The sequence below is a fragment of the Acomys russatus genome, chromosome 29, assembly GCF_903995435.1.
Source record: "Acomys russatus chromosome 29, mAcoRus1.1, whole genome shotgun sequence".
Classification (NCBI taxonomy): domain Eukaryota; kingdom Metazoa; phylum Chordata; class Mammalia; order Rodentia; family Muridae; genus Acomys; species Acomys russatus.
Genome location: NC_067165.1, coordinates 11,529,208 through 11,556,679, shown reverse-complemented (window position 1 = coordinate 11,556,679; position 27,472 = coordinate 11,529,208). Strand labels below are relative to the sequence as shown.

At 45.8% G+C, this 27,472-nt stretch overlaps 1 protein-coding gene and 1 non-coding gene across 2 annotated transcripts; one reads left to right on the top strand and one right to left on the bottom strand.

Annotated features, from left to right (window-relative positions):
* Positions 1-7,964: 7,964 nt before the first annotated feature.
* LOC127212097 (small nucleolar RNA SNORA48) lies at positions 7,965-8,108 on the bottom strand. Its single transcript, XR_007833482.1, has one exon. It is a non-coding gene; the product is annotated as a small nucleolar RNA SNORA48 (small nucleolar RNA).
* Positions 8,109-9,404: 1,296 nt separating this feature from the next.
* Positions 9,405-26,688, top strand: LOC127211333 (cytochrome P450 4B1). The gene is made up of 12 exons (XM_051171155.1): positions 9,405-9,647; positions 13,981-14,122; positions 14,298-14,342; positions 15,532-15,659; positions 21,279-21,403; positions 21,637-21,788; positions 21,918-22,024; positions 22,804-22,994; positions 24,462-24,595; positions 25,698-25,762; positions 25,862-25,944; positions 26,304-26,688. The coding sequence occupies exons 1-12, from the start codon at positions 9,468-9,470 to the stop codon at positions 26,485-26,487; spliced, it is 1,536 nt and encodes a 511-aa protein (XP_051027112.1). The 5' UTR covers positions 9,405-9,467; the 3' UTR covers positions 26,488-26,688.
* Positions 26,689-27,472: the final 784 nt, after the last annotated feature.

Below are 27,472 nucleotides of genomic sequence, written 5' to 3'. Positions count from 1 at the left end.
AGATACCATAGAGGGTTAAGAACAGACTTAAACTACTCAGACGGTGTTGTGAAGCCTTGTATCATAAAATAGTCTAAATAATTTGTGTGATAGCTGGGTTAAGAAATAAGCTAAGAGAAACAAACGGTTTTATAAAAATAACTTCAACGAATACCTAATTTTTCTATATGTATCATATCATCACCTATGCTATAAAATAGGAAAAGTTTATTTCAGCCAATCTATCTTATTTACTGAATTCTATTCCTCTAAGTAGTATACCCTGCACAATCCCCTATCTTTCAACTACGTTTTTAGATAGCTCTAATCCTATAGTAAAAAGAGGCCTTGAATCTGTAACCTATTATCTTGGCCAGTCAGTTTGTCAAATATCTCTGTTTACCCTACACCAATCATGCTGTTTGAGGATTCCTGGGATAATGGCCTTTTCTAGCTATATGCTTATCTGTATATCAAGATCTCCAGGACATAAAGAAGACTTCCAAATAGCGGCCAGATAAAGTCAATTTTAGGATTTTTCTAAGAAGATTCAGATATAATCTTTCTCAGGAAAAGACATATTGAATCATAATGTAGAAAGTTACTAGCAATGCAACACATAGAGACCAAAACCCAGTGGAAGGACAGCAGTTGTAGCAATCCACCACTCAGCTTTGCTGGCACTGTGTCAGGCAGCTGTGATGGATTCATGACTCTTGCTGTTTCCAGTGGATATGGCTGTGCCAAGTTTCTTTCCCAATGACCTGTCCCTTAGTGAGAGTTAGGTGTTGAAGTCTCCCACTAGTAATGTGTTTTTGTTGTTGTTGTTGTTTGTTTTGGTTTTTCAAGACAGAGTCTCTCTGTGTAGCCTTGGCTGTCCTGGACTTGCTTTGTAGACCAGGCTGGCCTCGAACTCACAGCGATTCGCTTGCCTCTGCCTTCCAAGTGCTGGGATTAAAGGCATGCGCCACCACGCCCAGCTTAGTAATGTGTAATATAAGGTTTAGTAATGTTTCTTTTACAAATGTAGGTTCCCTTGCATTTGAGGCATAGATGTTCAGAATTGACAAGTCATCTTGGTGGGCTTTTTCTTTGATGAGTATGAAGTGTCCTTCCCAACCTCTTTTGAAAGTCTATTTTATTAGCTATTTGAATGGATATTCCAGCTTGATGCTTGGGTCCATTTGCTTGGAAAACTTTTTTTTCCCAGCCCTTTACTCTGAGGTAATATCTATTTTTGTTGCTGAGGTGTGTTTCTTGTATGCAGCAGAATGAGGGATCCTGTTTTTGCATCCATTCTGTTAGCCTGTCTTTTTGTTGAGGAATTGAGTCCACTGATATTAATGACCAATGGTAGTTTATTTCTGTTATTTTGATGTTGGTGATGTTAGTGTGTGTGTGTGTGTGTGTGTGTGTGTGTGTGTGTGTGTGATACATATATCTTATAGAATAGTAGGCTTCCTTAAAGGAATCTATATTTTTTATTTGTTTACTTTATATTTATTTTTGTGGTTTGAATGCTTGACTGCATGTACGTGTGTGTGCCTGGACCTCCTGTGGAGATCAGAAGAGGGTGTCAGATCCCTAAAAATGGGGTTGTAGATGGTTGTTAGCCAACATGTGAGTGCTGAGAACCAAACCTGGGTCCTCTGGAAAAGCAAAAGTGCTTGTAACTGCCCGAGTCATTTCTCCAGACCTAAGCCTATACTTTTTTTTTTTTCAGTTTTTATAATGTATTTTTGCAATCTAAGGTAAATAGCAAGTCAATCTCATTATTAAACAAAAAAAAAAAAAAAGAACTACCCGGTAAAGCAGTAAGCTATGCTGATTTTATTGGAAGTTTTTTTTTGTTCCTCACCATAATCATTTTATTATTTGGAGATTTCATTCAGTGCACTGTGATGACACTTGCTCCCCATTCCTTTCAGGTTCACCCTCCCACCCCTGTGCTCCCACCCCACCAAAAAAAAAAAAAAAAAAAAACCTACTAAGCCCAGTTTATGTTGCCCATACACTCATTGGAGCACGATCAAATTCCCAGTGGCCAGGCCATACTTAAAGGTAACTGAGCCCATCCCACCGCATGAAAGAAGCCATCAGTTGCAAAGAGCTGCACTTCATCATCTTTATCAAAAATCTTAAGGATGCTCTGCAATAGCTTCATGTCTGGACTCTTTCTTTGGGGCGAGGAGAGAGTTGCACAGAATCCTTCAATGTCTCTCCTTCTTGGTTATGAGTCTGCAGTCATTGACACCACTACAAAAGTGGCTTCCCTCCCATAGCAGCTGTAGACGGGATCATGAGCATCAGCATAGTTTCCAGAGGCAGTAGGGACTAAGGAGGTCTTTTGAGGAGACTTAACTGGGAAAATGAACCATTCTTCATCTCTAAAATATTGTTGTTGCTCAGACTCAGGGTGAGAGTGCTGTTGGGAGCATGCCTGGGGCCATGACATGTGTGAGTAGCTCGAAAGGTGTCATCATCATCATCATCATCGCCTTCGTCATCATCATCTCCATGTAGTAGGCTGGGGCATGTGACCAAGTGGTGGCTGCATCTTTAGATCTGTTTCTCTCCACCAATGTATGGCCTCCCCATTCTGCCGTCTTTTTTTTTCTTATTCAAGCCTATATTTTAAATCAACGGTGTTATTGAAAATATGAATACAGGTAGAATTTGAAGTAGCCATGATACAAAGGGCAAATATTCTCAATACTAAAATTCAGGCTTATGGCAATTTTATGCAAAGTAGCAATCATGGAAAATCATAGACTGGATTTGCAACCTAAGAACCTGTATCTGTAAAAAATATTTTTCTTAAACTTTTTGAATTCCCAGAACTCGTGTAAAATAATCTGGGCTTGATGGTGTACATCTGTAATCCCAGTGCTGGGCAAGCAGAGACAGGTTAATGCCTGGGTTTATGGAATAGGTAATCCAGAAAAACAGGTGGGCTACAGGTTCAGAGAGAGACTTCATCTCAAAAAGAAACCATGGAAAGCAATGGAAGAAGTCACCGAACATTAACCTCTGTTGTCGACACACCTGTACATACACACAAACATCACACACACGGAGAGTATGATCACACCATCTTACACAGATGGCCAGGGAGCGTTGGAGAAGCAGGGGTCTGAGTCTATGTTTTCTCTGTCATGTTATAGTCTTATGAGGATGTGGCAAAGCCATCACTGTGATGTGTGGGTGTGCGCAGGGACATGGGAGCATCTTGGAAGAAGCCTTGTATTCTCTGGAGGCTCAATTCAGGAGAGATCATGTAGAATAATTGACTTGATCCAGCCCAGTGGCACCATAAACCTGACAGCTCTCTTGCTTTTACCAACTCCACTATATTTCTTCTCCCTTCACACTTTCATGACCAAAGGACTCACCCAAAGTTGGCTGAGATTGACGCATCTCACATAGTACACCAACTTTCCAGGGTGTATGGGGGGTTTCCATGATCACAAGTTTCCTGTAAGAACACAGTGAAGAGGGCTGGTTGACCAGGAGATCAATAAAGAGGACAACGATCTAGAAATGGGGTCTGGTGTTTCAAAGCTCCTTGAGTGTTTCAACGTTCACTCACAGCAGAGAATGCTGCTCCAGCACGGCTATGAATATTATTTGCAACCCTGATGCTTTCATTAAGAATCTATACTCAGGGCTGGAGCGATGGCTGTGGGTTAAGAGCATTTGTTGCTCTTGCAGGGGACCCAGGTTTGATTTCCAGCACACACATGGTGGTTCACAACTCCCTGGAACTCCAGTTCCAGGGGATCTGGTATCCTCTTCTGATCTCAGTAGCACCAAGCACACATGTGGTGCACACACGTACATGTAGGCAAAACACTCTCTCAAACAAAAATGAATGAATCTTTAAAAAAAATACAACTATACTAATGACTTTCTCAGTTTACCTGACTTCACAGAGACCTTTGAGTGTCAATTGAATGTTTAGACAGTGGTGGATAGAGTGGTGCCACATTATGAGTGGCTGTTGGACCTGCATTCTCCACTTCTGCATCGAAGCACAGCTTTTGAGATTGTTTCACGAACATGGCTGTGGTCCCACTGAGTGCCTTTTTGCTCTGTGCAAAAGCAAGGGAAAGGTACATTTGGTCTCCAGAATGCCACAGATTGGAATGATTTGAAGAATAAGGCACACACTCAAATGGCTGCCAGGGGAGAAAGTGCACACACTCAAGAATAGTTTAGATTATGGTTTGAATTGGTGTATTTGGTGAGATAGGCACTGGAGGGAGGCTTCCTGGAGAAAAGCTACAGGGTAAAGGCATCACCCTCATCTATGGCACCTTCTCTTCCTCACATCTATAGCCCCAGTCTTCCTCTGGTAAGTGACAATTCCAAATTTGCAAATGTCCTTTTTGAACATCTGAGAAGGGGCCTTCCAGCCTCCCTAGAGGCCTGAATCATAGTGGCTTCTTAGCCATGTGCCACTGGATAAGAAATGCTACTTTAAGCCTAGGATTTGGGCCAATGGCATGTTGGGAGATATTTAACGGTTGACTTTCCAGGGAAGAAAGCTGTGATAACGTTCACAATTTCTTTGGTGCTAATGCTCCTACAACGACCAATTTCAAGCTGCTAATGTCATGTCACAGAACCTAAAGTTGGGACGAGACACAGAATCTTCCTTTGAGTCCCAGTTCCAGTTGGTTACAGCACACTCCTGGATTGTGGCTTGTCTCTAAGCCTCTCTTCACAGCAACTGTTTTTTTTTTTTTTTTTAATGGCCACCTTGAGAACCAGGCTACGACCAGTGGATGGAAGCTCCAGAGAAGTATATATGGCTTCCAGGGATCACTACTCATGTGGTAAAGTGTAGGCACCTTTTAGAGTAGAGCTCAGGACTTACCTGCTATTGACCCTGGGCATGTGGTCACTTGTCTTTGCCTTAGAAGCATGAGTGGTTGCTAGACTTTAGCTAGGGAGTGGGGAGTAGGGATTGAGTGATAGAATCATCATGAGCATGAGAAGATAAGCAGAATCTCTGAGGCTACTAATGACATCCTAGTTCTAACTTTGCCTCCTAGTTTAACATACACACACATGCACACACACACACAAACACACACACACATGAGAGAGAGAGAGAGAGAGAGAGAGAGAGAGAGAGAGAGAGAGAAAGAGAGAGAGAGAGAAAGAGAGAGAGAGGAGAGAGAGAGAGAGAGAGACAGAGAGAGGGAGAGGAGAGAGAAGAGAGAGAGAAAGAGAGAGAGAGACAGACAGACAGGCAGAGAGACAGACAGAGAGAGAGAGAGACAGAGAGAGAGACAGAGAGAGAGACAGAGAGAGAGAGACAGAGACAGAGACAGAGACAGAGACAGAGCATCCAGACTCCTTAATTTAAGACTAGAAGTGCTTTCGTTGAGTGACACTGGGTCTAGGTTTCTTCTGGAAATAACAAATCACTATGGGGGAAGGTGAATAAATAGATATGGACATCTTTAATTATACTACCAAAATGGCCCGGGATAGGTGGGGTCAGGATCTTGGAGTTGGTGTTGTTTAGCCCATGACTTTGGCCCCTGGGTGACCTGCCTTTTGCCCTAGAAGTGTAACTAGCTGTCAGATTGTAGCAGGAAGTAGATGGCTGGGTGTGACAGGCTATAATTTTGTTTGCTGTGTTATCTAAACACAGGGACATCCTATATTTGGGGGTAAGGTCAACCCCAAGCGTGTAAATTCATGGTACTAGGTAGAAGAAGGGTTCAGGAAAATGATGCTGGGGAAATACTCACCCAAAGTCTACCCTAACCACTCGAAGCTTTCTACATTAGCCGTTTTTACTTTTAGGTGAACCTCATATGGTCCTTGACAAGGGCTACGACTTATTAATCAGCTTGGAGTTCCCTTAGGTCCTTCCTCAAACACCCCTTATTACACTTCCTGGTGGGGACATAGTGATATACAATTCACTGTAAAACGCCAAGGTCAGCAGATGGCTCATCATGATCCCTAGCTCTCTGGCCCACGTGAACTGTGTTTTCATTGGGATAAAGTGAAACCTGGATATGAATTTTCAGAAGTGGGATAAATCAATAGAGAAGAAACTTACAAAAAATCTTTTTATTGATTCTTTGTGAGTTTCACATCACGCACTGCTGTTCTGCTCATCTCCCCATCCCCTCATACCTGCCCTTTGCCCTTGCAACCTCCCCTCCAGATAAAAAGCACACAAGCAAGCAAAGAAAAAAAAAAAGCATTGAAAACATCTTATCCGTGGAAGCTGTACTATGCCATAGTGTGTCCCACAGTATATTCCTCTGTCCACACATTTTCACTTGCGAGTGTTCATTGCAATGAGCCATTCATTGGTCTGGTTCAAGATCTTTGGCTTCTGTGACATCATCAATATTGGATCCTTATCGGGACTTCCAATTATCCTGTGATTGTTCTGTGTCATGGCGATCCTTCAGCTTTGGAACAGCAGGACTGGCCCTTTTGTATGTCCCAACAGTTTGGTTGACAGATGATATAGATTTTGGGGTAGGCCAACTCAGAACCCTGGATCTGGGCCTTGGTAGTAGCAAAGTTAGTCGGCCCACTGGCTCTGCCTTATCTGCACCACCAGGGCAAGCTCCCCAGTACTGCTCTGCTCTGGCTAGGCCACCCAGTGCCTCCATCAGCAGGGGGTGGGGTTGGCTATCCTGATTTCATGCCTTTGGCCCTGACTTACCCACACCCATGCCTCCAGAGCCAGTTCCACTGTGTTGCCCATTCAAGGTGCTGGGACCACTCTCTGTGAGGGGCTGAGACAGCTTTCCCACTCGCACACTCTTGGGGCTGCCTTATCTGTGACTTAGCCATCAGGGCTAGCTCCCCTGTGTAGCCCAGGATTGCTCTCCCAAGTGTTATAGCCAGCAAGGGGAGAGGGATAGCTCTCCTTTTCTCATACCCTGCCCAGGAGAGGTGCAGGGCCCCACTCTCTGCTGCAGCCACTGGGAGGCAGGGCCAGCTCACCTGCTCTCATGACCCCAGTGCCAGCTTTCCTGACTACCGCAGATGGTAAGGGGCGAAGGGGGGGATTCACCCCTCTACACCACCCACACCACCTCATGGGAGAAGATGAGTGACAGAGCCTACTCTCCCTTGCTCTTGTCCTCAAGACTGGCTCACCAATGCCCTCTCAACCAGGGCCAGCACTACTATGCTGCCCAGGCGAGGTTCAGGGCCTGCTCTCCCAAATGCCTCAAGTATAGGGCCAGATCACCAGCTCTCATGACTATGGGGCCAGTTATCCTAACTGCCTCAGATAGAGAGGGGCAAAGGGGTGCAGGGTAACCCCCCATAGGCCACTTAACAGCAGAGGAGTAGTGGGGTCAGCTCTGCCATGCTTGTGCCCTCAGGTTGTTCATTCGTGCCCTGCCACCTGTTCACTGTGCTGCCTGGGTGAGGCACAGGGCCCACTGGTGACAGATGGGGCCAGCTCTCCATAGTGCCATAACCAGTGAGGAGTGGGGCCAATTATGCACAGTACCATGGACATCCACATGGTCTCCAGTGACTACGCCAACCGGGGACATCCCATGTTCGTGAGTGGTAATATGAGTCATGGACATCAACACTGACCCTTGCCACTGTGTAGGTGTGGATCCAGACATGACCTTAAGTGACAGCTTTGGCTGGGACTTCACCATAGCCCCAGGGGGTGGGCCTGGCCACTCTCAACAGGCTACTCTTTCTAGTTCCATCTCTTTTCCTAATGCCCAAACTGCTCCCATTTGATCACTGCATACTTGCACCAGCTGTGATAGCTCCAGCTGCAAGCTAGCCATGCAGCTGATAGGTACCTGGGTGACATCTTTCATCCTGGTTGTGTAGTGTGGCAGGCACTGAGTGTCTATGGCCCATAGGTGACTTGCTAGAATGTATGTCTCCAGGTAGCATGGCAGCCTGCAGATCTCTGTCTGTCTTCCTCCTCCCATCCTGTGCTGCCTGGATTTGATTTGATTTGATTTTTATGAGTCCTAGACATAAAACAGCTTGGGGTACCAAGCCAGGCATCATGCTAGGATGAACAAAGGACCGCCATCTGCTCTGCCCCTGACTGATATAAGAACACCACTGTCACCAAGGTGTCTATTTGTCAATTGCCAGGGGGTGTAGAAAAAGTTTTGGAGTTTTCTTCCTTATACTATCTCTTGCTCCTCTGCCTGTGGGCAGGCCTGGGTATGCTAATTCCCCAATCTCCTCTGTCAGGTTGACAACTCACCATTTGCTGAGTCAGGCCCTACTGCTGGAGTTCGAAGTCCATTCGTGCCTCGGCTTGGCCCTGTCACCCTACACCACACCCAGTCTGCATTTTTCTGTCTATACTGAAAATACGACTCCCACGGATTGACCCTCCTTCTTGTCCTCCATATCCCCTTTCTGATTTGATTGACTGATAGGGGACACCAGGAGGAGGTTGGGGAGTGGTAAAAGAAAGGGTTGGGGGCACAGTTTCCTTTGCCAGCATTATGCTGAGCAAAGGCAGTCCCAGCCAGTTTGTGGGAAGGTCATTCTTGTTCCTTCATGCAAGAGCGATAATGAGATTCTTGCTGTTGCTAATTCACGGACGCCACGCCAGATCACGTTTGCTGCTTTCCAACCCCAACTACCCTTCTGAAAAGAGCCTTATATCAAAGTCCTTCACCCAAAATACTGGCGGCGGATTCTGTGCTCTGCAGTTGCCCAGGATGATACAACTCTACATCAGAGGGAAACAGCAGACATCTCTTGCAGCAAGGCAGGTGCTTCTGCCAAGATTGTCCTTCAACAGAGCCCTCAGCTGTGGCATTCGGAGCCGGGAATGCCATCCGGGAAATGACATTTCTCTATTCCTCACTGGGCCCGAGTAGCTCATTAACCATTAATCATCAGTCAAATCAAGAGAGATCCGATGATTAACCATCATTGCCTTGAAAGTCTATTCCATATCCCTGTCCAGTTTGTACTGTGGTTTTGGAGGTAGTTCATTCTCCTTTGATGCTTCTGGGGCTGTACCAGTCCCTAAGGTCATCTTGTTCGACAGTGGGAGCTGTCTAATGAGAAATCACAGGTGACCTTATCTGGGAAACAGAAGAATGAGTACCTATGACCTTAGTTGGTAGGTTAAATGAGATAATGTGTATTGAGTCTATTAAACATACAATGCACTTGTAAAATAAAAAGGCAGGTGTTATGCTAATGGTTATACCAAAAACTACCCTCTGTTCTCTAAGAAACCAAGGTGGGATGCTCATGGTCTGCTTTTTTTTTAAAGCTATGTTTCGGTGGAAGGCAGGCAGGCTCTCTCCTCTGTTGCTTATGAGCTTTGAGACAGCCATCTCCACCCTATGGCACCCAGCCCAGTCCCGGTTGCTGCTGGCTGTAGGGTGTGGCAAAGGGGGTAGGAACTGGCAGTGTGCCTGTGTCCAGAGTATAAGGCAATCTGGGAGCAGCTGCAGCCAGTTGGGAGCCTGGGCCCCGCAAATTTAGCCATGGTGCTCAGCCTCCTCTCCCGGAGCCTGTCCCGCCTGGTCCTGTGGGCTTCGGTAGTGATCCTGATCGTAGGCATCCTCAAGCTCGCCAGGCTGCTATTGCGGAGGCAGAAGCTGGCCAAGGCTTTGGACAGCTTTCCAGGGCCTCCCACCCACTGGCTCTTTGGCCATGCTCTTGAGGTATGTGAGGATGTGGGGGAGTTGGGCCTAATTCCATGGAGGCTGAGAAGGGAGGCTATAGGTTTGAGCAGGGGGTGATGCCTGGAACCCTGACTTCTAGTCATCTTTCCCAATCCTGCCTTTTGATCTGGCTTCAGAAGCAGCACAGCCCTTTAGAGTTGGCGCTTAAGAAGGCCTGAGATGCTTTCCCATTATTCTGAGGCCCAAAGTGCAAGTTTATGTTGAGGCTTGTTGATAGATCACATGTGGTGGTGGTGGTGGTGGGGTGAGAGGGAGAAACTAAACCCTCAAAGTGAGTGACTGATCTCTTAAGTGTCCTGCTCTGTGCAGCATAGATTTCTGGTACCAAGGAGGACATTAAAGTGAAGGCAGAGGAAAGTGTTGTCTCCTGAGACCTCCCAGCATGTCTGAGAGGTTGGTGCCCCAAAGTTGGGAGGTGCCTTCTATATCCCCTTTGCGTGGCCAAGGAACTATAGCGTTTCCCCCAGGCTCAGATCCTGGTTGGTGCTCCGGTTAAGGAAGCACAGTAGGGGTTCCCCTTAGCGCCCAGTCTCTGGAACTCCTCCTGTCACGGGGATCTAGATCTTTTGAACACAAGGCAGGGGTTTGGAATCAAGTGGGAGAAACTGATCTTCCACCTCATCCCCCCAGCATCTGAAGACTCTAATATTTTAAGTTGGAACTGGAAGGCTGGGGTCGAAGTCTTCTGGAATGTTTTGTAGTTGCAGGAAGGTTTGGGAGCCCAGGCATGGATGCCAGGGATGAGGTCTAGGATGGATGTGTAATTCTCTCTACTTCTTTATTCCTCCATCTGGGGAGGCATTGACACTGGACATGAACTTGATCTCTAATCTTACTCTTGCCCCTTACAGATAACCTGTTGAGGATAACGTATGAACTTCTCTGTACCACTGAACATCCAGGATTTAAAAAAAAAATGATGGTTTGGTGCGAGAAAATAGGCATTAGTGACTTCCCTGCTTCTAGGAGAGTGGGTGTGCTTCCTCTTGAGCCCACTTCTGCTTCATTCTTTTCATCTTAGCACCTTTCATCTTTTCTACTAGTCCGAAACTTCTGGAAACTGAAGATCTAGTCTGATATATTCCTGTGCCCTCAAGGTCCAGCACAAAACTTGGGCATGGGTGAGATATGGCTGAATGAACTATATACGGCTGGATTGTAGGGAGACGTGTCCAGAGAATGGAGAATGCTGGGAAAGGGGGGTGGGGAATCAGGAGGACTTGAGAGGGTCTCTGCCAAGTGTGGACAGTTGCGGCCACGTCCTGAAGGAGCATGAGAGGCAAGTGGGAAGACTTTTAATCTCCTCTCTCTGTGCCCCCTTTGTGCTTACCTGCTTTCTTCAGAGTTGGGGGGCCCTCAATCAGTGAATTTCTATGGCATATGGTCCTTACTCTCTCACAGCTCCATGCCGAGGCTGGTTACTCTCTTCTTCCCAGGTGCTCCACTCCACTTTGCTTGGAAATATACAGTGAGCCTGGAACACAGCCTAGCTTTAGTTTCTTGACACCAATACAACTATCTGGAGGGCATTGGCTTGACACCAGGAAGGAAATGCCAAGGTGGCTGATCTTGAGCACTGTAAAAGTGCCTGGAGAACCTTCACAGGCACAGCACCGTCGCATTTCTCCAGGGCTTGGCAGCCCTGCTGTGGTTGGATTCACACCCAAACCAGTGACTGTGAAGTTCAGGGCGTGGATTTGTTTCCCTAGTGTGAGTAAAGATGGGAGAAGTTGAGATTCAAAGGGGATAAGGTGCTCAGTTAATGGCACATCATGGTTCAGGGTTCAAGTCAAAGCTAGACTAGGGATGTGTGCATTTTAATCCACAACACAGTGAGTCAAAAAAGCAAACAGAAAACCAGTCAAACAAACAAAAGAGCCAAGCGACAGAAAAGGGATCCTAACACACGGCACGGAACGGAAAGGAAGAGAGTTGGCGGGTGAAGGGCCTGGGGGTGTGGAATGCCTACCAGGGTTGGGCTCTCCCTTCTTGGTTTCCAGTTACAATCTGGAGACCTTGGTAGCATCTACTTCTCATCCTATTCAGATTTCAGAATGAGTCTCTCTGAGGCAAGGAATATCCTGTTTTTCCAGGGTCCCCTGAGGAGCACAAGGAATAATTTGAATATAATAGATATTGCCTGTGGGCTTAAGTTTGAGGAACTAGGCAGGAGCTGACATACCCAAGCCGTGTGTGTGTGTGTGTGTGTGTGTGTGTGTGTGTGTGTGTGTGTGTGTGTGTGTGTGTAGTGCAGTGTGGGGATGTGTACATGTGAGTGCAGATGCTGGCAGAGTCCAGTGTCAAATTCCCAGGAGCTAGATTACAGGAGGTTATGGGAGGACCCCCCTGTGGGTGCCAGAGCAGTATGGCTCTTAAATGCTGAGCTGTGTCTCTACCTCCTTCTATCTCACTTTTTGAGACAAGGTCTCTTACTAAACTTGGAGCTCTCCATTTTTGGCAAGACTAGAAGGCTAGCAAGCTTCTCTTCTGCACCCCCTCCCATCTTTCTATCTCACCTTGGGGTCACAGATGCTAGCCACCATGCCTGGCTTTTAAGTAGGGAGCTTGGGTTCAAATTCAGGTCTGCATGTCTGGTAAGCAACTGCTTCCCCCACTGAGCCATGTCCCCAAGCAGATTGATTTTTGTCCTTAAGTGGTCTCCAAGTGTGCTCTCGCTGCTGCAGACTGGTGAGGCAGCGAGCATGTGCCTTGGACACCGGCCAGCTGATCTCTAGGTCCATTAGGGAATGGCCTGAGCAGAATTGTTTACAGGAAGGAAGCTCAGTCACGATCCCTGGTCTGCTCTGCCACGTGAGATAGTTCCGTTGGCTTTCAAATGCACTCTTCCCACTCATGAAGGGGTCATAGTTCAACTAAGCTCCATTAATGTCCCTTTCTGATCAGATTCTTGGAGTGTACTCACTTAGACTATTGGAGAGCAGGGCCTTCCTATTGTTAACTGCTGCAGGGGTCAACACTGGTGCAAATGAGTGGATGAGGCAGGATGCTTGGGGGAGCTGGGTGCAGTGACTTTATCTCCATGTCCTGTTTTTCTCCTGCTTCCTTCCTTTGTGAGAAAACAAGCTGTCCTAGATCTGATAATAAGTGTCCCAGCTCAGGGTATCCGAGGATACATCTGAGGCATCTGTTGTGTAACTCGGAGAAGTCTGCCAGCAGCCACACGGCCCTGTAGAACAATGTCTCAGCAGCCATTTTGAGGTATTGCAGCTGCAAAAGCGAGCCCAGCTGTTGTGAGCTGTCCTCACTCTCACTGGGCTCCTGGGGACAATTAGGGCCCATAGAAGAAAGCCGTCTCTAAGGAGGCTGTGACAATCTGTGACTGAGGCCAAGGTCTCATGTCTGTGGTTGAGATACTGCAGAGGACCATGGGAAAAATGAGGAGCAGGGTTTAAGGAAACCCCGAGTGTGGGAAATAATCCACTCAAGAAAGATATGGACAACCACACAGATTAATCCAAGAGCATCAGCATTCTTTAATTTTGGCCGGCAACCAAAATTAAGTCTGGGGTAATGCCTCAGAGCTTCTTGGTACCAAAGCTCAGCCGTGCAGAATTTTCAAAGACTAAACCCACAATGGCATCAATGTTAGGTGAGGATTAGAGAACCCTTGCAGCATTTACTTAAGCAGAACGCAGTAGTTATTTAGACATAGCGTGACAACTATTTTTTGACTTAGACCTTAACTATTTTTGGTTTGGAAATCCCAAATGCATTGCCAAGATGCACATGGCTATTGGGAGGGTAGAGGGTTGAGAATTCTCTAAGTGGACCAAAATGGTATGAGGACAAGATGGCGTCACCTTAGTCACTTCAAGGGCTGACAGAAAAGAAGAAAGACACAGCAGAAGGGAGCTGTTCAGGGATACCAGCTAGAAAGGAGGCAGGGGCACCACCAGTATTCCTTTTACCTGTAGGTGAAGATGTTCTATTGTCACTTCTGTTCCTTGACATTGCACACATAAGGCAGCCTTTTGGGTTGAACTCAGGATTCAGAAAGATGCTTCTGCGGGGAGATTACACCAAACTGAAGATGACTGGGAGCCAGACCGCAGAGAAGGCAGATGGGAACGAACGTGGGATAATGTCTGGGGTCTTTGAGGGGAGTGGCTTGGATGTGACAAGGACTCCTGGACTTAGAGCAGCAGCTCTGGGGCTGGAGAGGGCATTCATGAGGATGGAAGGAGGTCCCAGGGTTCACCTGGGCAGCATTCTTCCTTCTCTGTCTGAAGACTTGGGGTCTGCTGGGGACACTGGGTTCCTGAATGGTCCTTGTCTTCTATTATCATTTCAGATCCAGAAGTTAGGGAGCCTGGACAAGGTGGTATCCTGGACTGAACAGTTCCCCTATGCCCACCCACTCTGGCTTGGACAATTCATTGGTTTCCTGAACATCTATGAGCCTGACTATGCCAAAGCTGTATACAGCCGCGGGGGTGAGGTGCCCTGGAGAGAGGGTGGGACTTCCTGAGAATAATAGGCCCAGGGACCAAGTTGAGGGAGGTCAGGGCCTGTGTCTAAGAGAATGACCATGTCTCTACCTCACTCATCACTATGCCTCATTGTGGGAATATCCTATTTCTCCCCAACTGATGTCCGCTTGTCCTGCAGACCCGAAGGCCGCAGATGTGTATGACTTCTTTCTCCAGTGGATCGGTAAGTGGGCATCTGTATTTCTGTGTCTTCCCTTCCCCTCTCTTGTGCTAAGTGGCCAGAATCCTGCCACACTCAGCTGGCCATCCCTCTGGTGGACTGCCTGGCTGCTGAGTGCCTGTCCTAAGCTTAGTGTTGCCGTGGAGAGGCAAGGGAGCTCCTGCCTGCCAGGGATACAGGAGTTAGACACCATCCCTTGATGGACACTGATCTCTCCATTCTGAGCAGAGAGGCAAGGCAGTGTATACTTGGAGAGCGGCTTCCTAGAGGAGGCAACCCTAGAGTTGATCCTACTGACTGTTAAATGGGGTCGTGCTTTGCAGAAGAAGGGTCTGAGAAATGTCTAATAGTTATAGGACCATGGAGGCTGCAAGCTGTCTGAATGGCTGGAAAGCAGACTTCGATTAGTAGATGAGACTAGGCAGGGAAGATGGGCCAATTTTGGCTGTCAGTATGTAGACTAGACTGCTGTGGAAAACAGTGGGAGCTGTTGATTCATCTTCTAACGAACTAACTAACTAACTAACTATTTTGAGACAGGGTTTCACTATGTTGCCTTAACTGGCCTAGAACTCTCTATGTAGAACAGACTGGCTTTGAACTCACAGAAAGAGATTCATCTGCCTCTGACTCCTGTGTGAGTGCTGGGATAATGGTGCATAAACACCACACCTGGGCTTATTCTTATTTTTACTTTTATTTATCTGTATGTGTGTTTGTGTGGATGTATGCCATTTCTGCCCAGGTACCTATGGAGCCAGAAGAGAGCATTGGATCCCCTAGAACTGGACTTATATGTGGTTGTGAGCTGTATCATATGTGTGCTGGGAACTGAACCCAGGTCTTCTGTAAGAGCACTAAGGGTTCTTGAATCATCACTCGGGACTCCACTTGAGCTTTCTTGATCCAAGGCCGTATGTGTCTCTAAAGTTTCTGGGAGCTAAGAAAGGGGTTGTTGATAGGAAGGTAACACTCCTAGACTATTGACTTTGCCAAGATCTGCTACCTTCTCCATGTTGGAAGGCCCTGGCAGCCTGGAGTGGGGACCAGAGTCTATACTGGGTCTTGTGGTGCACTTCCCCGGACTGCTCCAGACTTGGGAGTGTCAGAGGCTGTGTGTGATTGATCCCATCTCTCAAGGGTAGAACATGATTATCTGGACTTTACAGCCTCCTTCTCATCTCCCTCTCAGGGAAAGGATTACTGGTTCTGGAAGGGCCCAAATGGTTCCAGCACCGCAAGCTGCTCACACCTGGCTTCCATTATGATGTACTGAAGCCCTATGTGGCCATATTTGCCCAGTCCACACATGCCATGCTGGTGAGTCCCCTCCCTGTGGCAGGCTCCTGGAATTGGGGGCTGTTCGACCACCTCTGTACCCATCCCCATTTGCCCTGATGAAGGCAAGTGGTACTCTCCTGTGGAGAAGTTTCCTGAGGCCCTGCTCTTGTTATGCCTGCAACAGTGGTGCCAAAGGCCTGCTTTGCCTCTCTCTGCTGTTCCCTACCGAGACTCTAAGCATTGGAGTAGCTTTGATTCTTGTCTTTGTCAAGAGACCTGGCTCTTTCTTGCTACTGCAGTTGGTTCTGGGAAGCCAGCCTAAGTCCCTTAGTAGAGCAGAGTTTGAAGGATGCCTGTGCTTCACAGTATCAGGAATTCCCTTTACATTCCAACTTCATTTACATTGTCACAACTGTTTAAATCTTCATTTCTAAGAAGGATGTCAGGTCTCACAGGTTTAGAGCTCTTCTTTGAAAGTCTGGTAGATTCTGCACTAAAAACATCAGGGCCCGGGTTTCTTTTGTTTTGGTCAGTTGACTTTTAATGACTGCTAATTTACTAGGCATTATAGGCCTATTTAAATTCCTTATCTGATCTTGAATTTAACTTTGGCCATCAGTATGTATCAAGAAAATTATCCATTTCTTTTTGGCAGATTTTTGTTTTTATTATTTTTTTCTTTTTCCAAAACAGGGTTTCTCTATGTAGTCCTGGCTATCTTGGACTCACTTTGTAGACCAGGCTGGCCTCAAAATCAGAGATCCACCTGCTCTGCCTCCTCCCAGGTGCTGGGATTAAAGGCGTGCACCATCATTGCCTGGTATTTACAGTTTGAAAAAATATATCCTCATGACTTTCTGCATTTCTTTGGTGTCTGTTGTTATGCTCCCATCTCTTCATCTCTAATTTTGTTAATTTAACTATTTTCTCTTTGCCTTTACTTAACTTAGATAAGGCAACAATTTCTACTTCATCCATTCATTCATTTCTTCACTTTGCATCCTGGTCATAGCTCCCTCCCTCCTCTCCTCCCAGTCCCACCCTCCCTTTTTAAACCCCCTTCCTTATTCCTCAGAAAAGGGAAATCTCCCTTCCCAACCATCCTAGTTCATCAGGTCACATCAGAACTGAGCTTGTCCTCTTCCCCTGTGGCCTGGAAAGGCAGTCCTGCCAGGGGGAAGTGATCAAAAAGCTGTTATCAGAGTCCATATCAGAGACAACCCCTGCTCCCCTTACTAGAGGACTCACATGAATCCTGAGCTGCCCTTTGGCTACACCTGTGTAGGGGGCATGGGTCCAGGCCATGCATGGTCATTGGTTGGTGCTTCAGACTCCACAGGCCACTCTGGGTCCTGGTTAGTTGGTTCTGTTGGTCTTCTTGTAGAGCTCCTGTCTCCTCCAGGTCCTTTTCTCCTTCCCCCGACTTTTCATTGAGACTCCCTATGCATTGCCCAAAATTTGGCTGTGAGTCTAAGCATCTGTTTTGAACTGCTGCTTGGTGGGGCCTCTCAGAGAACAACTCTGTTAGGCTTCTTTCTTCAAGCATAGCAGAGTATTGTTAATAGTGTCAGGGATTGGTTCTTTGCCATGGAATGCGTCTTGGGTTGGGCCAAGCATTGGTTGGACGTTCCCTCAATATCTGCCCTATCTTTATTCCTGCACATTTTGTAGGCAGGGTAAATTTTGGGTCAAAGTTTTTGTGGATGGGTTGGCCTTCCCCTCCCTCTACTAGGAGTCTTGTCTAGTTAGAGGGTATCATCTTCAGTCACCGGCCCCTGCTACTAGGAGTCTTTGCCAGAGTTCCCCTCGGATTCTCCCAGGAGCCTAACCTGACTTAAGTCTCCAGCTTGTCACAGAGACCCCACCACCACAGCTTCTATTTCTCTGCAGGCTTTCTGTCCTCCTGCTATCACTCTCCCTAGGTCAGATCTCCACCTTCATATCTCTCTGCGCTCCCTCTCCTAGCTTGTTCTCTCTCTTCAGCCACTACTTCTGTCTTTTCTATTTCCCCTTCTGAGTGATATTTGAGCATCCTCCCCTGGACCTTCCTTGTTACTTATCTTCTTTGAGTCTGTGCATTGTAGTATGTTTATCCTGCACTATAAGGCTAAAATCCACTTATAAGTGAGTAAATACCATGTGTGTCCTTCTGAGTCTGGGTTACCTCGCTCAGGATGATCATTTCTAGTTCCATCCATTTGCCTGCAAATTTTATAGTTTCTTTGTTTTTAATAGCTGAGTAGTAGAGTATTCCATTGTGTAAATGCATTACAGTGTCTTTATCCATTCTTCTGTTGAGGGACATCTAGGTTGTTTCCAGTTTCTGGCTATTATTAATAAAGCTGCTATGAACATAATTGAGCAAGTGTCCTTGTTGTATGGTGGATAATCTTTTGGGAGTGGTATAGCTGGGTGTTGAGGTAGAACTATTTCCGATTTTCTGAAAAACTGCTAGATTGATTTCCAAAGTGGTTGTACAAGTTTGCACTCTTATCAGCCATGGAGGAATATTTCTCCTTTCTCCACAACCTCGGCAGCATGTGCTGTCACTTAGTTTTTGATATTATCCATTCTGATAGGTGTAAGATGGAATCTCAGAGTTGTTTTGATTTGCATTTCCCTGATGACTAGGAATGCTGATCATTTCTTTAAGTGTGTCTCAGCCATTTGATATTCCTCTGTTGAGAATTCTCTATTTGTTCTATGCCCTATTTTTTAATCGGGTTATTTTGTTTGTTGGTGTTTAATGTTTTGAGTTATTTATATATAGGATTGGTGAAGATCTTTTCCAGCCTTTAGACTGTTGTTTCATTCTATTGACAGTGTCCTTAAGGCAACATTTTTCAACCTGTGGGCCACTACTCCTTTGAGGATCAAAGAACCCTTTCATAGGGGTAGCCGATCAGATATCCTTAATACGAGATATTTATATTACAATCATAACAGTAGAAATATTATGTTTATGAAGTAGCAATGAAATAATTTTATGGTCGAGGGTTGCTGGAACATGAGGGTATTACAGGGTCGAAGCATTAGGAAGGGGAACCATGGTGATAAAGCTTGTCAGCCTTATAGCTTCATTGATTCTATATTTTGTTTGTTTCTATTTCATTGGTTTTGGCCCCAAGTTTGACTATTTCTTGCCATCTACTGTTCTTGGGTGTGACTTCCTCATTTTGACCTAGAATTTTCATGTGTGCTGTTAAGTTACTAGTATGAAATCTCTCCAGTTTTTAATATAGATACTTTGTGCTATGAACTTGCCTCTTAGAACTACCTTCATAGTGTCCCATAAGTTATGGTATGTTCTGTACTAATTTTCCTTCTAGACTAGATTTCCCCATTCAGTCTTAGAATTCAATTTAATTTTTGTCTTGGCCATTTTTTTTTTGTTGTTGTTGTTGTTCAGAAGGGTGCGGTCCAGTTTCTATGAGTTTTTAAGCTTTCTATTGTCAGATAGGATGCAGGATGTTATTTCAATTTTCCTGTATCTGTTGAGACTTTCTTTGTATCTGATTATATGGTCAGTTTTGGAGGTTGTTTCTTTTATGAGGTGCTGAGAAGAAGATATGTTCTTTTGTGTCTGGGTGAAATGCTCAGGAAACATCTGTTAGGTACATTTGGTTTATAGCTCCAGTTAGCTTCAGCATTTCTCTGTTTAGTTTTTGTCTGAATGACTTGTCTATTGGAGAAAGTGGGATATTGAAGTCTCCCACAAATTTAGGTACTCTTTTTAAAATGTATTCATGGTGGATTTTTTTCTTCTATAAGAATGTAGTGTACTTCTCTACCTCTTCAGATTAGTTTTATACTAAAGCCTATTTTGTCAGATATTAAAATGGCTACACCAGCTTGCTTTTTGGGCCTATTTGCTTAGAACACCTTTTTGGTCCTTTTACCTTGCAGTGATGTCTATTCTTGATGTTAAGGTGTGTTTCTTGGATACAGCAGAAGGATGGATCCTGTTTTCAAATATATTCTGCTAGTCCGTGTCTTTTTATTGGGGGGAATTGAACTCGTTGATGTTAGGAGCCCATTGAATGAGCAGTGTTTGCTGATTACTGTTATTGTTGTTGTGATGGTGTTGATAGGGTGTGTGTGTGTGTGTGTGTGTGTGTGTGTGTGTGTGTGTGTGTGTGTATGTGTGTGTGTGTGTCCTCTTTAGATTTGCTGGCCTGGGATTATTTATTCCTTGTGTTTTTCTAGGTGCAATTAACTTCTTTAGGTTGATGTTTCCCTTCTGTGGGGCTATATTTGTAAATATATATTGCTTAAATTTGATTTTATCATGTAATGTCTTATTTTCTGTATCTAGTGTGATTGACAGTTTCGCTGGGTATAGTAGTTTGTGCTGGCATCTGTAGTCTCTTAGAATTTGCAAAAAATTTATCCAGGCCCTTCTGACTTTTAGAGTCTTCACTGAGAAGGTTAGGAGCTATTCTAATAGGTCTGCCTTTATATAGTACTTGGTGTTTTACACTTGCAGCTGTTAATATTTTCTTTGTTCCGTACATTTAGTGTTTTGATTATGTGCCAAGAAAATTTATATTCTGGTCAGTCTATTTGGTTTCTGTATGCTTTTTGTATCTTTTTAGGCATCTCTTTTTTCTTAAGGCTAGAGAAAATTTCTTCTATGATTTTGTTGAAAATGTTTTCTGTGCCTTTGACCTGGGTTTCTTCTCTTTCTTCTTTTCTACTCTTTTTAGATTTGGTCTTCTCATAGTGTCCCAGATTTCCTGGATGTTTTGTGCCAGGAGTTTTTTAGATCTAACATTTTCTTTGTCTGAAGTATTCATTTCTTCTACCTTGTCTCAAATGACTGAGATTTCTTATTCCGTTTCTTGTACATTGTTGGTGAGTCTTGCCTCTGAGGTACATGTTGGAATTCCTAAATTTTTCATTTCCTGATTTCTCATAGTTTAGGTTTCTTCTAGTCATTTTATTTTCCCTTTCAGGACTTGAACAGTTCTGTTCATTTTCTTCCATTGTTTGTTTGTGTTTTCATAAGTCTCTTCAAGGTATTTATTAATTTTCTCTTTAAGGAGCCTCTATCATGTTCAGAAAGGCTGTTTTAAGGTTGTTGTCTTGTGTTTCAGCTGTGTTGCAATTCTCAGGGCCTGCTGTGATAAGGTTGCTGGGCTCTAATGGAGACGTATTGTCCTGGATGTTATTGTGTTTTTATGCTGGCTTCTAGGCATCTGGGTTTGGGAAGATTGTAATTCTAAGTGTTGGTACCTGCTCGTGTCTTTGTTACATGAATCTGTTGGTCCTTGGCTTCTGTTTCCCTCTCTGTTTTTTAGGAGGGTTGGTGGCTGTATGTTGCCTGGTAGGTAATTCTTCTTGATTCTGATAGGTGTTGCCATGGGAGGTGGGTTTCTGGTAAAATGTATTTCTGGGTATTGGGAGTTGACACTTGGGAATAAAGGCTAGGAGAGGCAAGGGACCCACAGGAGGGAGGTTGTCAGGTGTTCCATAGGGATGTACTTAGTCCCCTGAGGATAGGACCTGAGAGTGAGGAGAGACCACAACAGGGATGGGACCGGGGGATTGGATTTGGAGAAGAAGGAGAGGGAAAGATTTCCAGTTAGCCTACTTGCTACCCTGGCCAGGCAGCCCAACTCGTTCCCACATTACCTCCCTTCTCTTTCTGGATTCCAGGACAAGTGGGAGAAAAAGGCTAGTGAAAATAAGAGCTTTGACATCTTCTGTGACGTAGGCCACATGGCACTGGACACCCTCATGAAGTGCACCTTCGGCAAAGGAGACAGCGGTCTAGGCCACAGGTTAGGAGCGTCTCTGCCTAAGGCTTTCAGATAGAGAAGCTGGAAGGGTTCCCAATCTCTCTTGGAGAGGAGATAGGTCCTGCCCTGATTTGTCCAGACCCTACTCAAGGTGGGAGACATTACTGCTAATGAGGCTTAAGGGGGCAATGAGAGGAACAGGAAATATCCTTGGTAGGGTTCCTAAAAGAAAACTGCTCAGGCCTATCCCTCTCCCTCCTCCCTCTTCTGTATAGAGACAGCAGCTACTACCTGGCAGTCAGTGACCTCACACTGCTGATGCAGCAGCGCATTGACTCCTTCCAGTACCATAATGACTTCATTTACTGGTGTACTCCACATGGCCGCCGCTTCCTGCGGGCCTGCCAGATAGCCCATGAGCATACAGGTGGGCCTTTCCCTCATGCCTTCCCTGCCTCGACACCAAACAGGAAGCTTTGGTTCTTCCTCTGGGATCCTCTGCACCCTTCTTGGTACAGGGTCAGGGTAGGCAGTAACACCTATGCTCTTGGTCCAGATGAGATCATCAGGCAGCGGAAGGCAGCCCTACAGGATGAGAAAGAGCAGAAAAAGGTGCAGCAGCGGAGGCACGTGGACTTCCTGGACATTCTTCTGGGTGCTCGGGTGAGTGCACCTGTCCTACCCGACAGCTGGTTCTACGGAGGTCTTTAGACTCTCTTCCTAAGGTAGGCTTTTTGTCCAGCAAGTATAACCTACTGCTTGCCATGGCACAAATAAACAAAGGTAAAACATGCAGCATATGTGTGTGTGGTTGGGTTGTGACACCAGGGAACTGGCAGCCTGGGTCATGTGTTGTAGCTTGAAGACATTTCTAGGTTTCCAAGATCCCTAAAAATCTTGGCATTGCACTCCCTTCCTTTCTTTCCTTTTTCTCCCTCCCTCTCTTCCATTCTTCCTTCCCTCCTGCCCTCGTTCCTTCTCTTCCCTCCCCCTTCCCCTATCCTTCCTTTCCTCCCTCACTTCCTTCCTTAATTTCACAAAATTCGGTGCCTATCCTGAGTCAATTCCTCTGTTAGATTGTGAAGGTGAGAAAGACATGGTACAGCCATCCTTCTGCGTACAGTATCGTGACCAGGTTTGGGGAGGCAGTAGGTAGATTTGACAAAAATGGTTTCCCTTGCCAGCTGGAGCAATGTCACTAATGAGCACTGTTGGGATTGAGTAGAGTCACAAGTTATATGTTCAGAGGGCTCAGGGAGCATTTCATGAATGGGAAGCAACTAGGCTGGGATTGAAAGGGACAGAGGGATTTGGAGGAAGACTCCAAGTCTACCAAGAAGCTTTCTTATGTTTCCTCAGTGTTGCATCTGACAGCTACTGTTGAGCATTCTTCTTACCCCTAACTCAACGGCTTTGGGCTGTTCCACTGTGCCTTCTCTCAGGATGAAAGTGGGATCACGCTGTCAGATGCAGACCTCCGGGCTGAAGTGGACACATTCATGTTTGAAGGTCATGACACCACCACTAGTGGTATCTCTTGGTTTCTCTACTGCATGGCCCTTTATCCTGAGCACCAGCAGCGATGTAGGGAGGAGGTTCGAGAGATCCTAGGAGACCAGGACTCCTTCCAGTGGTGAGTGAATCTGAGAGTGAGCTTGACGCATCTTGCTCAGCCTAGGGAGGGCTTGTATCCACCCTTCCAATGCCTGACAAGGACAACACACAGCTGTTCCTGAAATGAGGTGAGATTGGCAGCAGTTGTTCCCTTTTTCTGTTGGTGTATAGCTTTCTTGGGGGGTTAATTATAGATGATACAGCCCATTCTTCCCAAATGGAGGCTTTTCAGTGTCACATAAAGTTGTCAACAAAGGCTGGATTTCATAATGATAGAGGATGAATCCCTACTGGGCTTCTGGATGGAGTATAGAGGTCTGAGAAAGAAGGGGACACAGGAGATCAAAGTGAGAGGACATCTGGGAAAGCCAGCCTTGCCAGCTGCCACCTGCCTTTGGCCACAGCCCCAAGAGTCTATACTGGTGAAGAAGACTGATTCCTAAATGCCAACAGTTAAAAACATCTATGTGGTATCCGCCCGTTCCTCAGCTTGAGTCCGAAATCCTGAATGTGACACCAGCAGAAACAGCTTCTCCTTCAGAGTGGTCTCTGGGAGTCCCACCCGGGCCTCTCATGCTGCCCCCTCCTCTTAGGCACTTGTAGCCTGACAGTCACCTTCTCCCGCTGAGTTCCTCATGTGCCTCAAGCACAGGGCAGGACACACAGTAGGGATACAGAAAACTGCCTACCAGGGGCACTGATCTATAATATCAGTGTCAGAGAAGGCTGTAGGATGGAGTAACATCAAGTTACCCAGATGTCAAGGGTAGAGGAGTGAAAAGGCTTGAATAGACTTTGAAGAAGGTTACAACTCATGTGAAGAGAGCTGCGCATTCTAGGCTGGACAGTCGTGTACATAGTCTGAGGCAAGGAATTAAATACTTATTTTATTTTCAGTTACTTTTATCCAGAATCTGAAGTGACTTTAGAGGATGCTTATTTAATAAAATAGTAGGAGAAATGAAAAGTCATGATTAGGGGAAGAGTGACTTGGAGTTTCGGGCTCTCTCTGATGGCTGAACCTTACATTTGAGTCTGAGCTTCCTGGTTACCAAAGGGAACCGTGAAACTCACGTATAGTTTATCATTATTCATCCATAAATGTTTGTTATTTTCTTCAACTAACATGTATCAGGCTGCCTTTTTTTTCTTCATTCCAGGCCCACAAGGGAAGCCAAGTAGAAACTAAAGAAATGTCCCTTGTGTGACTTCCGTAAGGCCCCAAATGACACAAAAGTAGCCTTGCCTTTGAGGGTTGGGTACACACATGTCTTTGGGTTCCTGTGCCCTCTCTTTCAGATTACTAGGTCTGCAGGGACACCCAGTGTTGCACTATGTTTAGGCACTTGGAGCCCTGTGGCTCCTCTGTTGGAAGTGTGCTGGTGACAGGAATTGAAAATGATATCACGGTAAAGCTAGAAATGGGGCCTACCTTCTCCTGGGACCCCACTGCTCCCAGTTCCCAAGTGTCCTGTGTTGCTGGCAGGGATGATCTGGGCAAGATGACCTACCTGACCATGTGTATCAAGGAGTGCTTCCGCCTCTACCCACCTGTGCCCCAGGTGTACCGCCAGCTCAACAAGCCGGTCAGCTTTGTGGATGGCCGCTCTCTACCTGCAGGTGGGTTGGGGGGAAACAGTACCACTGGGCAATCTTTACAACATGAGGAGAGAGCTCAGGCTGGGTGTGCAGACCCTGGGCCCAAGCACCTGCTTCACAGAGAATGAGTTAAACTTGCTTCTGCCACCAGACCTCCAGTCTCTCCTCTGTAAAGTAAGACTGAGGGTATAAAGAGAATATAAAGTTCATTTTTCTTATAGGTTTCAGAGTGGTTATATGCACTCATCTTTCTGTAGATTAAAATAGCAAGAACTATTTTTCTTTTGTCTTCCAAAAGAATCCAACATGAGGTATTCCTTTGAGGCAGTGATTGGGAAAGCTGGGTTTTCTTTTGAGTTCCATTGACCATTACTGCGGTAGGATCTAGGCATGGCTAAGCACTGGGTATAGTGACTGCACTGTTCTCAGAGGAGGGGTTCTTGTAAGCTAAAACTTTTCACTTTTTTTTCTGTTAAAATTATAGCAAATCATTCTACTATGGTACTATTTGACCATCAAATTATAACAATATGTACACACCAAAATTTTTAAAAAAATGAAAATGGAGGTGAGAGAAGAATGTGTTTTTCATAGCTGTCAGAACTAAAAAGAGACAACGGTGTTCAGAGTTCTCATGTACACTGAGCCTGTTCTGACTTCAGCCTGGACAACTCCAGGGAGAAGACGCACATAGGCTATGACGCAATGCGTGTACATGCCCAGCTCTGTGTTGTGGCTTCGTAAACGTATTCAGACCTGAGCCTGACATGTAGCAAGCATCAAGTGAAGGGTGTCTTTTATTATTAATAGCACAATAATTTCCTGACAATCAGTTAGTTGAAAGCCAGCAGGTTCTAATAAGGAGCTCCTGCCTATCCTACTTTGTGCTAGGGTGGGTTCACTGTCTTTGTTTTCAATCCACAGATGTCTGACTCAGACACTATTCTTAGTGCTGGCCTAACGGAACTGAAGATAGTGATTATTCAAGTATGAATGTGAGCAAGAGCTCAGTGTTACTGGCAGGGCACAGGCAGAGGCTAGTGTCCCAGGTAGGGGTGTGTTAGGGGACTCAGGCCTCGCTGCCTCATGATCCCTCGTCATTAAACCTCTTTTCTGCTTACAGGAAGCCTGATCTCTCTGCACATCTATGCCCTCCATAGGAACAGTGCTGTGTGGCCTGAACCAGAGGTACTGCTTCTCTGGGCCTGGAGGTCAGACAGGGTGTGGGCTGTGGGGTTACCCTCTGCCAGGATTTGGTGAGTACTTAAGAAAGGCCCATCTCCTTAGGTCTTTGACCCATTGCGCTTTTCTCCTGAGAACGTGACAGGACGCCACCCCTTTGCCTTCATGCCTTTTTCTGCAGGGCCCAGGTAGGGAGAGGGATCCCTGGCTGTCAAGACTGGGTATGAAAAGTGAAGGCTGTCATTGGGGAGGCATCATTATGGACTTCTCTGTGACAAGGGGGCCCGTTTGCTATTTTACTGGGAAATGGGTTGGGTAGGTGTTTTTATTCTGTGAGAGATTGCGAGCTAGAACTTCTATATGAAGTTACCCAGAGGGGCCCTTTACCATGCTCCTAAGATTTGATTTTTAAGCCCAGGTGAACAAATCAAACAGCCATTATGTGTCCAAAATTTGTTAATGTTTTTCTGTGGGCCTCTAAGAATACTGGACTCTGTCACTCTAGACAGCCAATGGCTTAATGATTTTTTGTTGCTGCGTGCTGCAGGAATTGCATTGGGCAGCAGTTTGCCATGAATGAGATGAAGGTGGTCACGGCACTTTGTTTGCTACGCTTTGAGTTCTCTCTGGATCCCTCAAAGCTGCCCATCAAGATCCCTCAGCTTATCCTGCGCTCCAAAAATGGCATCCACCTCCACCTGAAGCCGCTGGGCTCTGGGTCTGGAAAGTAGGTCTCCAGAGCACAGGGCATGGACGGCACAGCCTGCAGCTTTTCCTGGGAAATCATCCTCCTAGATTGAATGTGGAGTCATCATGGATCCCTGCCTTTGGGAGGCTTATAGATATGAAATCGCCAGCACTGACAGTCTCCTGGAAGACACACCGCATAAACATGTGTGCCTAATGACTCAGTGCCTGGATTCTAGAACTCATTCCCTCACACCACAGACATCTGCTGAACATCTGGATGAATTGAGAATCTTCATTTATTTCTCATAACTGTCTTTCTAAAACAAAAACAGTGAACAAACCCAGCCCGTGGGAGGGAGAAGCAGGTAGATCACTGTGAGTTCAAGGCCAGGATGGTCACTCTGAAGACAGAGTGAGTTCTAGGTCAACCAGGGTCACCCAATGAAAGCCTACCCAAAAAACCCAACCCAACCCAATCCAACTCAACCCAACCCAACCCACCAAATAAAGAGCCAAATCCAAACCCAAACCCAAACCCAGCCCAACCTAATCCAAACCAAATAACAGAAACATACATTCAGCCAGGGAGGACAATGGAAATGTTGCCTTGAGATTTGTGAAGGCTGGGTGTGAAGGAGAGATGGGTTGGATAGAAGGGAAATTTCACTGACATGCATTTCTTTAACTGTCTCTGTGTGTATTTCGAATCTGACGGACATGAGGAAAAGTTGCTTAAACTAAATTTGCACAAAATAAATAATAATAATAAAAAAAGCAAACTCCTATCACCAAAGTCAAAGAATATGGAAGGTGTTTTTAGTGGTGTGATTTCCTTCTTGGGATGTGTTTCTGTGGCACTTTTGTCATTCTCCACTGGTGTTTCACAGCCATGCAGTGCTCTGGGCATGCACAGTATTTCAAAGGAACATGGTGCAGTAGCATTCAAGAGGGGCACTTTCTGGGAGAAGGGAAACTCCTTTCCATAAGGTGAGGCATGAAGGTACAAAGGACTTCTGGGGTGGAGTT

Excerpts from the sequence above, each read along its gene's own strand:
- LOC127211333 (XM_051171155.1), top strand. The coding sequence starts at position 9,468 with ATGGTGCTCAGCCTCCTCTCCCGGAGCCTGTCCCGCCTGGTCCTGTGG. Across the intron at positions 22,995-24,461 it reads GACCAGGACTCCTTCCAGTG|GGATGATCTGGGCAAGATGA; the intron begins GTGAGTGAATCT and ends TGTTGCTGGCAG. Across the intron at positions 24,596-25,697 it reads TGGCCGCTCTCTACCTGCAG|GAAGCCTGATCTCTCTGCAC; the intron begins GTGGGTTGGGGG and ends TTCTGCTTACAG.